Source organism: Stegostoma tigrinum, chromosome 32 (assembly GCF_030684315.1).
Source record: "Stegostoma tigrinum isolate sSteTig4 chromosome 32, sSteTig4.hap1, whole genome shotgun sequence".
NCBI classification, from domain to species: domain Eukaryota; kingdom Metazoa; phylum Chordata; class Chondrichthyes; order Orectolobiformes; family Stegostomatidae; genus Stegostoma; species Stegostoma tigrinum.
In genome coordinates, this window is record NC_081385.1 from 458,649 (window position 1) to 472,698 (window position 14,050).

The 14,050-nt window shown below is 43.8% G+C and overlaps 1 protein-coding gene across 2 annotated transcripts in view; it reads right to left on the minus strand.

Annotated features, from left to right (window-relative positions):
- Nucleotides 1-631: 631 nt before the first annotated feature.
- The window catches only part of LOC125466940 (T-cell surface glycoprotein CD3 gamma chain-like), a 74,504-nt gene continuing 61,085 nt past the window's right edge, over nt 632-14,050 (minus strand). For both annotated transcript variants that reach the window (XM_059638957.1, XM_059638956.1), the window contains 5 exons: nt 13,332-13,352; nt 12,345-12,503; nt 5,448-5,579; nt 1,990-2,042; nt 632-1,120 (listed from right to left, as the gene is read on the minus strand). In XM_059638957.1, coding sequence (XP_059494940.1) covers nt 1,061-1,120; nt 1,990-2,042; nt 5,448-5,579; nt 12,345-12,503; nt 13,332-13,352 — 425 coding nt within the window. In that variant the 3' untranslated portion in view covers nt 632-1,060. The remainder of the gene's footprint in view (nt 1,121-1,989; nt 2,043-5,447; nt 5,580-12,344; nt 12,504-13,331; nt 13,353-14,050) is intronic.

Below are 14,050 nucleotides of genomic sequence, written 5' to 3' on the forward strand. Positions count from 1 at the left end.
CCTGCCCATGACTGCACAGATGCCAAGAGACTTCATGACGTTCTGCCAGTGAGACAGGACATATCCAGAGATGGTGATGGTGGTGTCTGGGACATTGTCTGTAAAATATGATGCTGAGAGTGTGACTGTGCCAGGCTGTTGCTTGACTAGTCTGTGAGACAGCTTTCCCAATTTTGGCACAAACCCCCAGGCGTTAGTGAGGAGGACTTTGCAGGCTTGACAGGGTTGTTTCTGCTGTCGTCTTTTCTGATGCCTAGGTCAATGCCAGGGGATCCATCCAGTTTTGTTTCTTTGAGACTTTGTAGTGATTGGTACAACTGAGTGTCTTTCTGGCCATTTCAGAGGGCAGTGATGAGTCAACTGCTTTGCTGTGTGTCTGGAGGTATCCATAGGCCCAGGCCAGGTAAGAGTGACAAAGATTTACTTCCCTAAAGGACTTTAGGCAGATCTGTTCCTCCTGAGCTTCTTTGTTTTTCTACATTATGACAGTGAAAGCCTCTGAAAGGATTTCATTGACTGTGGCACTATGGGACACCCTGAGGTGGTTACGGGTGTGACAAAAATGCAAGATTCAGTAAACAGATTTTACATATTTGGTTTATGAAACACTTTAATTTCAAATTTAGTAACTGATAACAAACAAGTAAGGATTAATTAAACCCAATAATCAAACTGAATCTTTCACACAAACCTACTTGACGAAGGGAGCAGAGGACAGTTTCTGGTGTTAACTGATGGTCATGCCTCTCACTCCCTCTCAAACTTTCCCATCATTCAGTGTTCCATCACAGGCCCGAGGATTCCAAATATTGAGAACAGATTCAAACACATCCCCTCGAGTGGTGTGATCGTCTCACGAGAAAGCTCAGCAATCAGGCAGCTTGTGCTGCCAAATGTGAATTCAAAAGCAAAGAGAATTAAAAGAACTAAAACTGAGTTTCTCAGAGAACTATTCAACAAACTATTTATTTTGAAGTTCTAAAGCACAGGTTGGTTGTTGGAGCTCCATGATTTGGTTGCTAAGGGGATAAAGCCGTTTTGCTGCTGGGTGCGGATTTCTTCAGCGCCTGGCCCTTCTCCCCAGCTCACTGTACATGGCCCGATTATCATTGTTTAGATGCTGCAAAAAATGCACAAATCATTGGTCACAGCAGGAATAATTAGAGACATTGAAAGTTCAAGTAGTTTATTCACATAATGTTGCAATATGATGGTTGATTATTTATTCCCTTCTTATTTCTTCAATCTGTTTAACTTTTCTTCTAAAAGCTGTCTCGGATCTTCCTGACAGAATCTAGGCTTTTGTCACAGCAACAGGAACAGGCTGCCACTACCCCAATGAAGGTTTGAGTCTGTCATTCACAGACGGAGAAATGTTCCTGAAGGCATTTGAAGCTACATCAGGACTGTTCGGGCGTTCAGAGAGATTGAACTGTGAATGATTAAGTCCAAGTTTGAAAGAAAGCTTAAAGCACCAAGTCCTTAAGGATTTAGAACAACGTCTCTGAGCAAACTTTAGGTAAAATTCCATCCACTTTTTCCCTAAATGCCATTGTTTCCACTTTTATCACCTGAGTCAGTGAGTCTCACATTGAGCCTCTTGACGGTGGCATTGTGTCACTATTGGTGAACACTGAGGGAGTGCAATATCGATAGAACTCACACTGTTAGTCAGATTTACAGTTTATCTTCATATTAAATAAGTTCTAGAGCAATGAAAATCCCTCTTTTAGCTTTGCTCTCTAACGCTGCACAACACAGCTGTGTGAACCAAGGTCAGAGAAAGGACCTGGGAAACAGGCAGAGTGAAGAAACAATCAGCAAACGAATTCCTCCCTCTGACTGAACTCCCATCCTGGTCCACCAAAGATTGGCGTCAGACATTCTGACAGCCCCTACTCGTGGGTTCAGGCTCCCTTGTGTCTTTGGGAAAGGTAAACTTTGAATCAGGATCTCGTGTTTGGTGAGTTTGAGGTGAATGACACTTACCGAATACACTGCCTCATTAATATCATTACGCATCAGTGGGTGCCTGTCAGAGGCTGCAGAAGAGAATATTCATGAAAGACAAGTGTATTGGACTTTATAAATATACAGAGAGAATATAAAAGTAATTCAGTTATTCTCCACTTTACAAACACACTCTGTAAACTTGAGGTTATCCCAAAACTGCAGCCTGTATCTTAACTCACTAATATCCATGGACTCAATCCCCACATACTTGTTCACCTACACCAGGACCTGGTTAACATCACCTCCATTTTAGTCATGTTTCTAAACCGTCCATGGTTTTATGATTCCCTCCTCCTCCTGATCTCTGAAATTGCCTGTAGCTCCCCTTGAGGTATCCAGTGATGGCCAAACCTTCAGCTGACTGCACCACAGACTCTGAAGTTCCCTCCCTCCCACTCCCTGTCTCTCCCCTCATTCCCTCTCCTCCTTCCCTCTCACTTCTTCTCCTACTTCCTTCTCTCTCCCTGCCACTCTCTCCCCCCCCACCTCTCACTTTCTGCCCTCTCTCTCACTTCCTCTCCCTCTGTCCCTCCCTCTGCCTTTGCCCTCCTCCCTTCTTCTCTCCTCGTTCCTCCCTCCCTCTCTCTCCCTCCCGACTCCCTCTCCCCCACCCTGCATTCGGACACTACTTAAAACCTATCTTGGTGAGCAAGCTCTGGGTCACCTGACTTACTATCTCCTCAAAAGATCAAAACCTGCAGGTACAGGAAATCAAATACAGAAACTAAAAATGCTAGAATTGACCAGCAGCATTGACAGCAACTGTATCGAGAAACACCGTTTCAGATCAGGGGCCTTCATCAGAATTGAAGATATTTAGAAAAGTGAGAGGTTTTAAATTAGTAGAACTGGGGGCAGGGGGCACAAGAAGAGTTGAAGGAAAGGCCTGTGATAGGGTGAAGGACAAAGATGATTAACCAATAAAAATTCCAAGATACAACAGCCAAACTGCACGGCCATGGGTGTAATATCTGCTCATGTTCTTTTAGACAGTGTGGTTAAAGAGATGTTCAGCACACTTGCCTTCATGGCTCAGCCCATTGAGCATAGGATTTAGGATTTCATTGCTGAGGGTGCACAGGATGTTGGTGAGGCCACTTTTTGAGTACTGTGTACAATTCTGGTCTCCCTCTTAGAGGAAGGATATTATTAAATTGGAGCTGGTGCAGAAAAGATTTACCAGGTTGTTGTTGGGAATGGAGAGTTCAAGTTATACTGAGAGGCTGGATTGGCTGAGACTTATTAAACTGGAGCATAGGAGGCTGAGGGGTGACTTTATAGAGGTTTTAAAATCATGAGGGGCATAGAAAAGGTGAACAGCAAGAGTCTTTTCCCTAAGGTAGGGGAGTTCAAAGCTTGGGGGATATTTTTAAGGTGAGAGGAGAAAGATTTCAAAGGGACTTGAAGGACAACTTTTTTGCACAGAGGGTGGTTTGTGTGTGGAATGAGCTGCCAGATGAAGTGGTAGATGCAGGCACAATTATGATATTTAAAAGGCTTTTGGATAGGTGCATGCATAAGAAAAGTTTGGAGGGATAAGAGCCAAACGCAAGTGAGTGAAACTAGTTTAATTTGGCAAGTTTTATTGGCATGGACTAGTTAGACTGAAGGGTCTATTTTTGTGTTGTATGACTCTATGAAACACTGAGGGGTGCTTTATTGTGCTAATGAAGCTATATAAATGCAATGTGCTGTTGTTTCGTAATCTTTCATGGTTTGACTTCAGCTAGAATGGGTGTCCAATTCTGAATGACTCATTTCAGGAAGGATCTTGAAGAAAGAAGGTGGAGGAGATTCACCAGAACAGTCCAAGGGATGAGGGACTCAGTCATTGAGAGGAAGGCTGCAGAAACAGCGACCTGTCTCATCAGAGTCGAGGGGGGAAGTGGAGATTTAACTGATTTATTCAATCACAACAGGTTTCTGACAGGATCAGTAAGGAGCTATGACCAGTGGCAGGACGGTTAGTTACCAGAGGGACAGAGGAATGACAGGGACAGATGAGAAGAGTTATTTTACACAGTGAATTCTTCTAACCTAGCATGTGCTGCCCGATTGGGAGATTCAATTACAACTTCCAAAGGAAATTGAAATAGAATAAAAAGAGATTGACCATAGAGAATGAAGAGGGGCGGAAGAAATAATCAAACAGGCCTTCCATGGAACAGCACCTGTTCAAAGGGCCAAATGGTCATATTGCTGATACTTTCATGTTTAATTGGGCCCATGGGATCTGTGCTGGATTTCCACTCCACCTCAATTTCCTGCTCCTTTGTCAGTCTATCAATTTATTCTTTTCTCTGTCTCTCATTTGTGCAGATTTCCTTCAAATGCATCGATTCCATTCACCCAATCAATCCTGCCTGAGGATTTAAAAGCAAAGCACTGCAGATACTGGAAATCTGAAACAAACACAGAAATTGCTGGAGAACCTCAGCAGGTCTAGCATCATCATTGAAGAGAGAAACAGAATTAATGTTCTAATCCAGTGTTTGGACTCAATACATTAACTGGGTTTCCCTCCCCAACAATGCTGTCAGACATGCTGAGTTTAGAGAGAATAGAGATTTTACAGCACAGAAAGAGTCCCTGCAGCCAATGCACTGGTCATCAAACCTCCACCTTCTCTAATCCATTTGCCAGCATTATATTAATATCCATGTAAACGGTGGGTGCTCGTCTCAATAGTTATTGAATACCTTGGAATGTTTCTATCTCTACCGCACTTACACAAGGTGAGTTCCAAATCCCAACACCCTCTGGCTGAAAATTATTTCCTTAAATCCTCTCTGAACTGCTGGGTCATTATCCTAAATGGTGTTCCTGGTGACTGACGTCTCTACTAAGGGGAATGTTTCTCCCTACATAACCTCTCTATGCCATTCATAATTTTGTCCATCTCAGTCAGATTCCCCTCAGCCTTCTCTGCTCAAAGGAAAATGACCCCAGTCTCTCGAATCTCTGTCCAGTTTCTCCAGCACTTTCTGTTTTTGTCTCTGTGGGAATATGTTCAACAATTATCACCATTCTCTGGATGAAGTGTTTTTTCCCAAAAATCTGATTGGATTTATTAATGGCTGTTGTGTGTCAATCAGTCTGAGACCTGGTGTGGCCTGGAATAGTACAGAAATTACTCAGGCAAGTGTGAAATCCACCGGTCCTCAGCATCAGCCCCTGTTTAAGATATTCCTCCATGTTTTGACTGACAGTATAAGAGTGTCTTGGTCACTGGTGAAAGGAGAGAGAGCAGGGTTTTCCAGAGGGCTGATCCTGTCCTTGACCCAAACACAGTGGCTGATCCTTAGACCCACTCCTCCGAGCCCCGGTGACAGGACCCCAACACACTCCTCCCCAGATCCTGGCCCCAGTGTCTCACAGCCTCACTGTGGGAAAAATTGTCATTAAATCATTGTCTCCTTATCAATCTTACTCACCTTGGTGACTCCACGTTTTGTCCTGGGCTGACACAGAATAAACAGCAACAGCAATCAAGATGGTGAAGGTGAGACTTGCAATGACAGTCCCAGTTACTCCCGCGAAATCCAAGGACACACAATTCAAACAGACTGAGGGTGGGGAGAGGGGGGAGAAATGGTACAAAGAAGTGAATTGTGTGGCAACATGTTGCATTTATATAGCACCTATCATCCAGGAAAACACACCAAGGCTCTCCACTGGAATGTAAAAACCAAGTCTGATACCAAGATGTACACGGAACTATCAGGACATTTAATCGAAAGACTCAATGTAAGGAGTGTCTTAAAGGAGGACAGTGTGATACAGAGAGTTAGAAATTTAATGAGGGGAAGTCCAGCTGTTAGGCTCCAAAAACCATGATGGAGAGAATCAAACAAAAATTTCAAGATTCCACAATTCAATAATTGAGGATGTCATAAATGGTAAAAAAAAATTGGTAATACATATGGATATTTTAAAAAAACAGATACAGCCCAAAAATGGCTGTTATAATCATGCGACCAGACACTTTAGGAAAGTCAATGTCACCTCTCCTTGCGAGGCTGGAGTTCTGACAATTGTGTTATAACCTGCTACAGAGAAATCCTTGCACAATCGAATTGTCCATCCTATAAGAGATAATGGGAACTGCAGATGCTGGAGAATCCAAGATAACAAAGTGTGAAGCTGGATGAACACAGCAGGCCAAGCTGTATCTCAGGAGCACAAAAGCTGACGTTTTGGGCCTAGGCCCTTCATCAGAGAGGGGGATGGGGAGTGGGTTCTGGAATAAATAGGGAGAGAGGGGGAGGCAGACCGAAGATGGATAGAGGAGAAGATAGGTGGAGAGGAGAGTATAGGTGGGGAGGTAGGGAGGGGATAGGTCAGTCCAGGGAAGACGCATCCTATAAGATGTGTTCCTGACATCCCACTGAACCTCTGGAATGGGCCATGACATTTGGGTCTGTGTAATAGGGCTAGGGGAGGTGTCAGAGATAGGGAGGGAGCGTAGCGGGTGGAGGAGGTGTCAGAGATAGGGAGGGGTGTAGGGACTGGAGGAGGTGTCAGCGATAGGGAGGGGTGTAGGGACTGCAGGAAGTGTCAGGGATAGGGACGGATGTAGGGACTGGAGGAGGTGTCAGAGATAGGGAGGCATGTAGGGACTGGAGGAGGTTACAGAGAAAGGGAGAAGGTGTAGAGGCTGGAGGAGTTTACTGAGACGGGAAGGGGGTTGCTGATCATTCCAGACAGGCTGAGAGGCTGAGAGAGGTTACTGAGAGCGTAAGCAATGGAGGATTGAAATGGTAAAAAATCTACTCAGAGACAGTAACACAGCCTCTTGGCTTTGATACCTTTGAACTTCCCAATTCCAAATCCCTCCTACCCATTCTCCTCTCCTCTTTGTTAAATAAACACAGCTCATCCAAAGTGTTGCTGCTCACTTCCTTACGCCCATCAAACCTACTCTGCCATTCAAACAGATCGCGGCTGATCATTCACAGAAATGTCTTTGTTCAGAATAACGTCATGATTGTGATTAGTTTGGATCCCATCAATTTCTGTCTTGAACTTACTCTATTACTAAGTTTTGTCTGGGGAGAGAATTCCAAAGATCTCCCTCTCCCCTACCAATAACAAAATTCTACATCTCAATCCTAAACGGCCAACCTTTTACTGTGAGCCCGTGTCCCCAGTTCCATACTGCATTTCCCTGTTATTAACAAAGTGTGAGGCTGGATGAACACAGCAGGCCAGGCAGCATCTCAGGAGCACAAAAGCTGATGTTTCGGGCCTAGACCCTTAATTTATCTCTGATTTCTCTGTTATTATTTTTTAACCAAGACTAATTTCTTTTAGTCCCTCAGTCTTGTTGTCTCTTGCCTCTCTGGTATTCCTAGAAGATTTTTCTTAATTTCCTCATTAGATTGACATCCAAGTATTTGCTTAATGTTTCAGCCATTTTTTAAATTCCCCATTACAAATTCTCCTGTACCAGGCCCACATATGTCTTTGCTGGCCTTTACCCCTTTACATACTTATAGAACCTTTTAATGTATTTTTTATGTAATTCGCTTGTTTGCTTTCACATTTTAGTTTTGCTTTCCTGATCAGTTTCTTGGTGTTTCTTTTCTGGATTTTGGAAATGGTTCAAACCTTCTAGGCTTACTATTTTTTTCTGGCAATTTTATAAAAGCCTCTGCATAGATTTGTTATAATCTTCATGTTCTCTTGCTGGCCATGACAGTATTATGTTTCCTAATGGATATTTCTCAAAGGATTGTAAAATTGATGGTAACCATGTACTAATTCTTTAAATACCAACCATTGACTTTAACTGTCATCCCTTTCAGTGTAGTTTTTCCATCTATCGCAGCCACATTGCCCTCACATATTTACAGATTTGTTTGTTTAGATTTCAGATTGAACAACATCACTTCAGTCTATTGTAAAATTCCAAAACATTATAGTCACTCTTCCCTAGAGTCTCTTTTACAATGGGATTATTCATTAAGCCTTTCTCATTGCATAATACCAGAGATAAAATAACCCAATCCATGATTGGTTCCTCAACATACTATTCGGTAAACTCCATTTTACATAAATTCTGAATGCATACTTTGTGCATTTCTATGAATTTTCTGTGTGGTCACCCATGATTGTTGTATTACCGCGTTTCATTCCTCTGCAAGGAGCATTTTAAAAAAATCGTTCCTGTATTTTTAATCATGAAACAAAAAGGGAAGAGGACAGTTTTAAAAACTAGAGATTGTTGAAGAATCACCACACACCTAAAAAAAATCAATCACCTACACGCATTGTAGATGCTGTTTGCACAGCTTCTTGTTCAAGCAGGTGGGGGAAGCTCTGACATAGGGTCATACAGCATAGAAACAGGGTCCATGCTGACCAACAAACACCAAACTATACTAATCCCATTTACCTGCATTTGCTCCATTGCCTACCATGCCCTGGCACTTTACCAATTGTCCAGATGCTTCTTAAATGTTACAAGAGTACCTGCCCCCACCACCCTCTCAGGCAGATAGTACTATATTTCTACCACCCTCTGGTTGAAAACATTTTTCCTCAGATCTCTTCTAAACCACTTACTCCCCACTTTAAACTTAGACCTCTGCTCTTAGGCATATCTTCCATGGAGAAAAGATTCTCATCATCTACTCTGTCTATACATTTCATAATTTTGTACACCTCAATCAGATTCCCCCACAGCCTCCTCTGCTCCAAGGAAAACAAACTTAGCCCATCCAGTCTCTTCTCCATAATTGAGACTTCATCTCAGGCAACATGCCAGTGAATCTCCTCTGCACTCTCTCCAGTGCAATCATGCTCTTCCAATAGTGTAGCAATCTGAACTGCACACAATATTCAATTTGTGGCCTAACCAGTGTTTTATAAAGTTATAACAAGACTTCCTTGCTCCTATATGCTTTGCACTGGCTAATGAAAGCAAGCATCCCATATGGCACCTTCATCAAACCGCTTACCTGTACTGACACCTTCAGGCATCAAGGACTTGCACACCAATGTCTTCTGGCTCCTCAGTACTCTTAGAGACTTACTATTCATTTGTGTAAATCCTTCATCTATTAGACATCCCAAAATGCATCACCTCATACTTAACAGAATTAAATTCCACTCGCCATTGTTCTGTCAATTGGCCAGCAAATCAATATCAGAATATAGCCTGAGTCCATTCTCCTCACTATCAACAACACCACAAATTTTCATGTCATCTGCAAACTTACTAATTATATCTTCTACATTCACATCCAGGTCATATGGTGCACCACTGGTCACAGGCTTCCAATCACAAGCAATGTTCTACCCCACCTTTTGCCTCCTATTTCCAAACCAATTTTGGACCCAGTTTTCCAACTTACCCTGGATCCCATGTGCTCTTACCTTTTCGGCCAGCCTTCCATGTTGGATCTTGTCAGACGCCTTACTGAAGTCCATGTAAACCATATCAGTTGCACTATCCTAATAATTACATTTAGTCACCTTTTAAAAAAACAACTCAATTAAATTACTCAGATAGGTTATCCCTCCAACAAATCCATACTGGCTATTGCTGATCAATTCTTGCCTTTCCAAGTGTTGATTAATCCTGTCCCTCAGATTTTTTCCAATGATTTCTCTACCACTAATGTCAGACTAACTCAACTGTAATTACCTGGCCTATCCTTGCTATGCTGCTTGAACATTAGCGGTCTTCCAGTGATCAGGCACTTTGCTGGCCACAAGTGAAGTATTAGATATCTTCATCAGGGCCTTAGTAATCTCTTCACTTGCCTAGCAGCCTGGGATACACCTCATTGGGCCCTAGGGACTTATGCCACTGACACATCTCAGATCTCCTTATTGATCTTCACATGCTCTAGAACCTGAGCCTCCAAGTGAAAACTCCAGCTCCAATGTTCTTTTCCTTTGAATACAAGTGGAAAATATTCATTTAAGACCTTGCCCATTCCTCTGTCTCCATGCATCAATTGCCCCTTTGGTTATAGGCCCCAGTTTTCCCCCGGTAACTTTTTTTTGATTTTAATATACTAATAAAATGCCTTGGGGTTTTCCTTAATCATATCTGCCAAAGATGTTTTGTAGTCCCTTTTTGCCCTCCTAATTTTTTTAAGCAGCCTGTACAGCTATCCCCTGTTTATTAATGCTTAACATTTAACATACACTTCTTCCTTTTTTTAATCAAACTTTCTATTCTTTGACATCCCCAGCATTCCCTAGACTTGCTTTTCGAGGAACATGCTAGCCCTGAGCAATCACTGTCCTACTATTAAAAGGCTCCTGCTACTTTCTGGCTGTAGACTTACCAGGAAGTAGCTGCTCCCTGTCTGTTAGCCAAATCCTATCTAATGGTGTTGAAATTGGCCATCTCCTAATTTAAAGACTAAACTGCTGCACTATCCTTATCACTTTCCATATGCACCTTGAAAATAACAGAGTTAGGGTCACTGTTGCTGAAATGCTCACTCAATGAAACTTTAACCACCTGATCAGCCTCAATCTCCAGGATTAGGCCTATCACTGCTCCAATCTCTAAGGGGACTATTTATGTTCTAGCACAAAATCTCTCCCATAAGCACTTTAAAAATTCCATCCCATCTAATCTTTTCACACTAAGGTGATCCGTGATAATGTTAGCAAATCCCCTAATTATAAACTAAACGATTACTCTATTCTTCTCTCACCTCTCTGTGACTTGCTGCACATCTGCTCTTATATTCACTCTGACAGTTAGGAGGCCCGTGGTATAATTACAGGAAAGAGATCACCCTTTTTTGGCTTCTAAGCTCCATCCAAGTGGTTTCATTTCAAGAGCTTTCTAAGACATCCTCCCTCATTACTGCAGTGATGATCTCCTTTATCGATAAGTCAATGCCTCCAGCTCTCTTACTCTCTGCCCATCACACCCATAGTTCTTAACCCATCTGTGTCAGTAAATGTGTAGGGAGGAAGTTTATAAGGGCAATAGAGTTTTACCTAGTAGAATTATACACCAACAGTTCATAACTTTTTACCTGGAATCGATTTACATAAAACAAATATTCATTCTTGTTAGGTATAGAAACCTGCCTTACCAGCCCAGCTCATCCCCTCCCCCCACTGCATCCCAAAACCAGCCCAGCCTGTCTCTGCCTCCCTAACCTGTTCTTCCTCTCACTCATCCCTTCCTCCCACCCCAAGCCGCACCTCCATTTCCTACCTACTAACCTCATCCCACCTCCTTGACCTGCCCATCTTCCCTGGACTGACCTATCCCTTCCCACCTCCCCACCTATACTCTCCTCTCCACCTATCTTCTTTTCTCTCCATCTTTGGTCCGCCTCCCCCTCTCTCCCTATTTATTCCAGAACCCTCACCCCATCCCCCTCTCTGATGAGGGGTCTAGCCCCGAAACGTCAGCTTTTGTGCTCCTGAGATGCTGCTTTGCCTGCTGTGTTCATCCAGCTTCACACTTTATTATCTTGTACTTTCTGTCAAACTGGTTCTAAAAGACAGTTAAATGGGGAAATTTTGCATATTTCATGAAGACTTTAACTTTTGTGACAAGTTTGGGAAGTGATGTTTGATCTTCAGTGAGCTACCCTAGTGAGGAGTAGGTTAACAACATGCCCCACATTACCATGATGGTTTCATGGCTAATAAACCACTCCTACCAAAATCTCTTGCCCCTTGCTGTTCCTTAGCTCCAACCAAACTGATTCTACATCTTAATCTTGTGACCTGAGATCTTCTCTCACAAATATTGAGCACATCTGTAATAAACAGAGCTACGCCACCTCCCTTCCTTTTTATTTCCTCTCCTGTTTCCATCCCCCCTGTCATAAGCTTTCACTTCGTTTCCCCCAGCTATTGAGAGATTCTATTGTAATGGCAATGTGGCACTGCTAGTAATACAGAATCCCGGCTATTGTGAGTTCAAATCCCAACATGGTAGATGGTGGCATTTTGGTTTGATTAATATATCCCAACAAAAAAAAATGCTCCCTGTAATGTTCACTACAAAACTATTATCAATTGATATTAGGTTTGCTAATGCTATTGAAGAAAGGATACTGTTTTCTTGCTCTGTCCTACAAGTGACTCCAGCCGCACAGCAAAGTGGTTGACTTTTAACTGCCTTCTGGGTAATTAGTGTGAAGCCAGTGATGCCCACATCCCATAAGCAAATTTTAAAAAAGGGCTGTCATGTGATAGACAATATTTGCAGAGTCACTCAACCTGCCCCCAGGATCCTGGACTTGGACAAAATCCCAATTAGCTCCCGGGAAAGCAATATGAGTGATCTCAGTGACTTCAGTGAGGTGCCCATTAATCAAACAGACCAAGGAACTTACCTGAATAACTTACAGACATGCTAACAGTTGAGCATTTATAAATCCCAGAGAATGGATCAGACAATATCAAAGTGTTAGTCTTCATATCTTTACCATTTTTATCAGTAATATTCTGTGTAGTACATTTCAGCTTTGGGATTTCATCATCTTCAATAATCTCTGAAAAAAATATGAAAGCTTCATCTTAGTGGACAGTTGGGGATTCCAGCTGGAATTTGATGAACGGGCTGGGGTGGCGGTGGGGTGGTGGACATGCAAGTTTGGCCCAAAAGCATTTTGCCACTGACAGGAATATTGGCCAAGGGGTCACCTGCTCCATTCCAGCAGCTCCCTTTCCACCCTATCTCCCCATCCCTTCTTCCCCTCACCTACCACTGCCTTTCCCCCACCCCACCATTCCACACACCCACCTCTCAACCAACTCCCTCACTCCTCATCCCTCCCCAACCCTTACCCATCTCTCACACCTCATCCATTCACCCTCAATCCCATCTCAACCCTCACCCATCCCTCAACCCCACTTCTCATCTACTTCCCCTCCCGGACACTTACCCCCTCCAGCCCCAGGTTTTGTGTGGGTGTGGGAGGGGGTGGGGCTGGGGTTTGGTTAGGAATGTGAATTGGATAGGGTTGGGATTTGGGTGCAGATGGGGCTTTGGTGGGGTTTGGGTGGATGTGGGGCTAGTTGTGGCGGTTATGAGGGCAGCGATGGAGGACAATAGGGATTCCTGGTGGATTCCTGTGGGTCTGAGTCAGATTCTCTGAGGATTCTGAGCAGGATGATGAGATGTGAGTGATCTCTCTCCCAGAGCCAGGTCTGTGGGACAGAACAGACGGAAGCAGAGACTGATAGCGTCTACAGGAGAGATCCCATTCTCTCAGCTGAGAAATCATTGAACTCTTGCTGCATGCTGTTAGTCAGGAGCCTGTGGTCGGGGAGTTTTACAACGAGAGAAATCAGTCAGCTTTGTTGCAGACAGAACTTACCCCAATCAGCTGCAACAGGTTCTGAAAGAAAAGTGAGAGAAAAGTGATTCGAGCATTCTGCAGCAACACTTCCTGCATAAACCCTCTCTCTCCAAGTTAAACCCCTCTCTCCCCGGGTTATATCCCTCTCCCCAGGTTAAACTCTCTCTCCCTGGGTTAAACGCCTCTCTCCCCTGGTTAAGCCCCTGTCTCCCTGTGTTAAACCCCTCTCTCTCCAGGCTAAACCCTCTCCCTGGCTTAAACACCCCTCCCCAGGCTAAACCCCTCTCTCCTTGGGTTAAACCCCTCTCTCCCCAGGTTAAACCTTCTCCCTGGGTTAAACACCCCTCCTCAGGTTAAACACCTCTCTCCCCGTCTTAAACCCCACTCTCCCCAGGTTAAACCCTCTCCCTGGGTTAAACACCCCTCCCCAGGTTAAGCCCCTGTCTCCCCGTGTTAAACCTTTCTCTCCCCAGGTTAAACCCTCTCCCTGGGTTAAACTCCTTTCCCCAGGTTAAACCCTTCTCCCCGGGTTAAACCCCTCTCTCCCCAGGTTAAACCCTCTCCCTGGGTTAAACCACTCTCTTCCCGGGTTACACCCCTCTCCCCGGATTAAACTGTCTCTCCCCAGGTTAAACTCCTTTCCCCAGGTTAAACCCTTCTCCTCGGGTTAAACCCCTCTCTACCCAGATTAAAACCTCTTCCTGGGTTAAACCCTCTCCCTGGGTTAAACGCCTCTC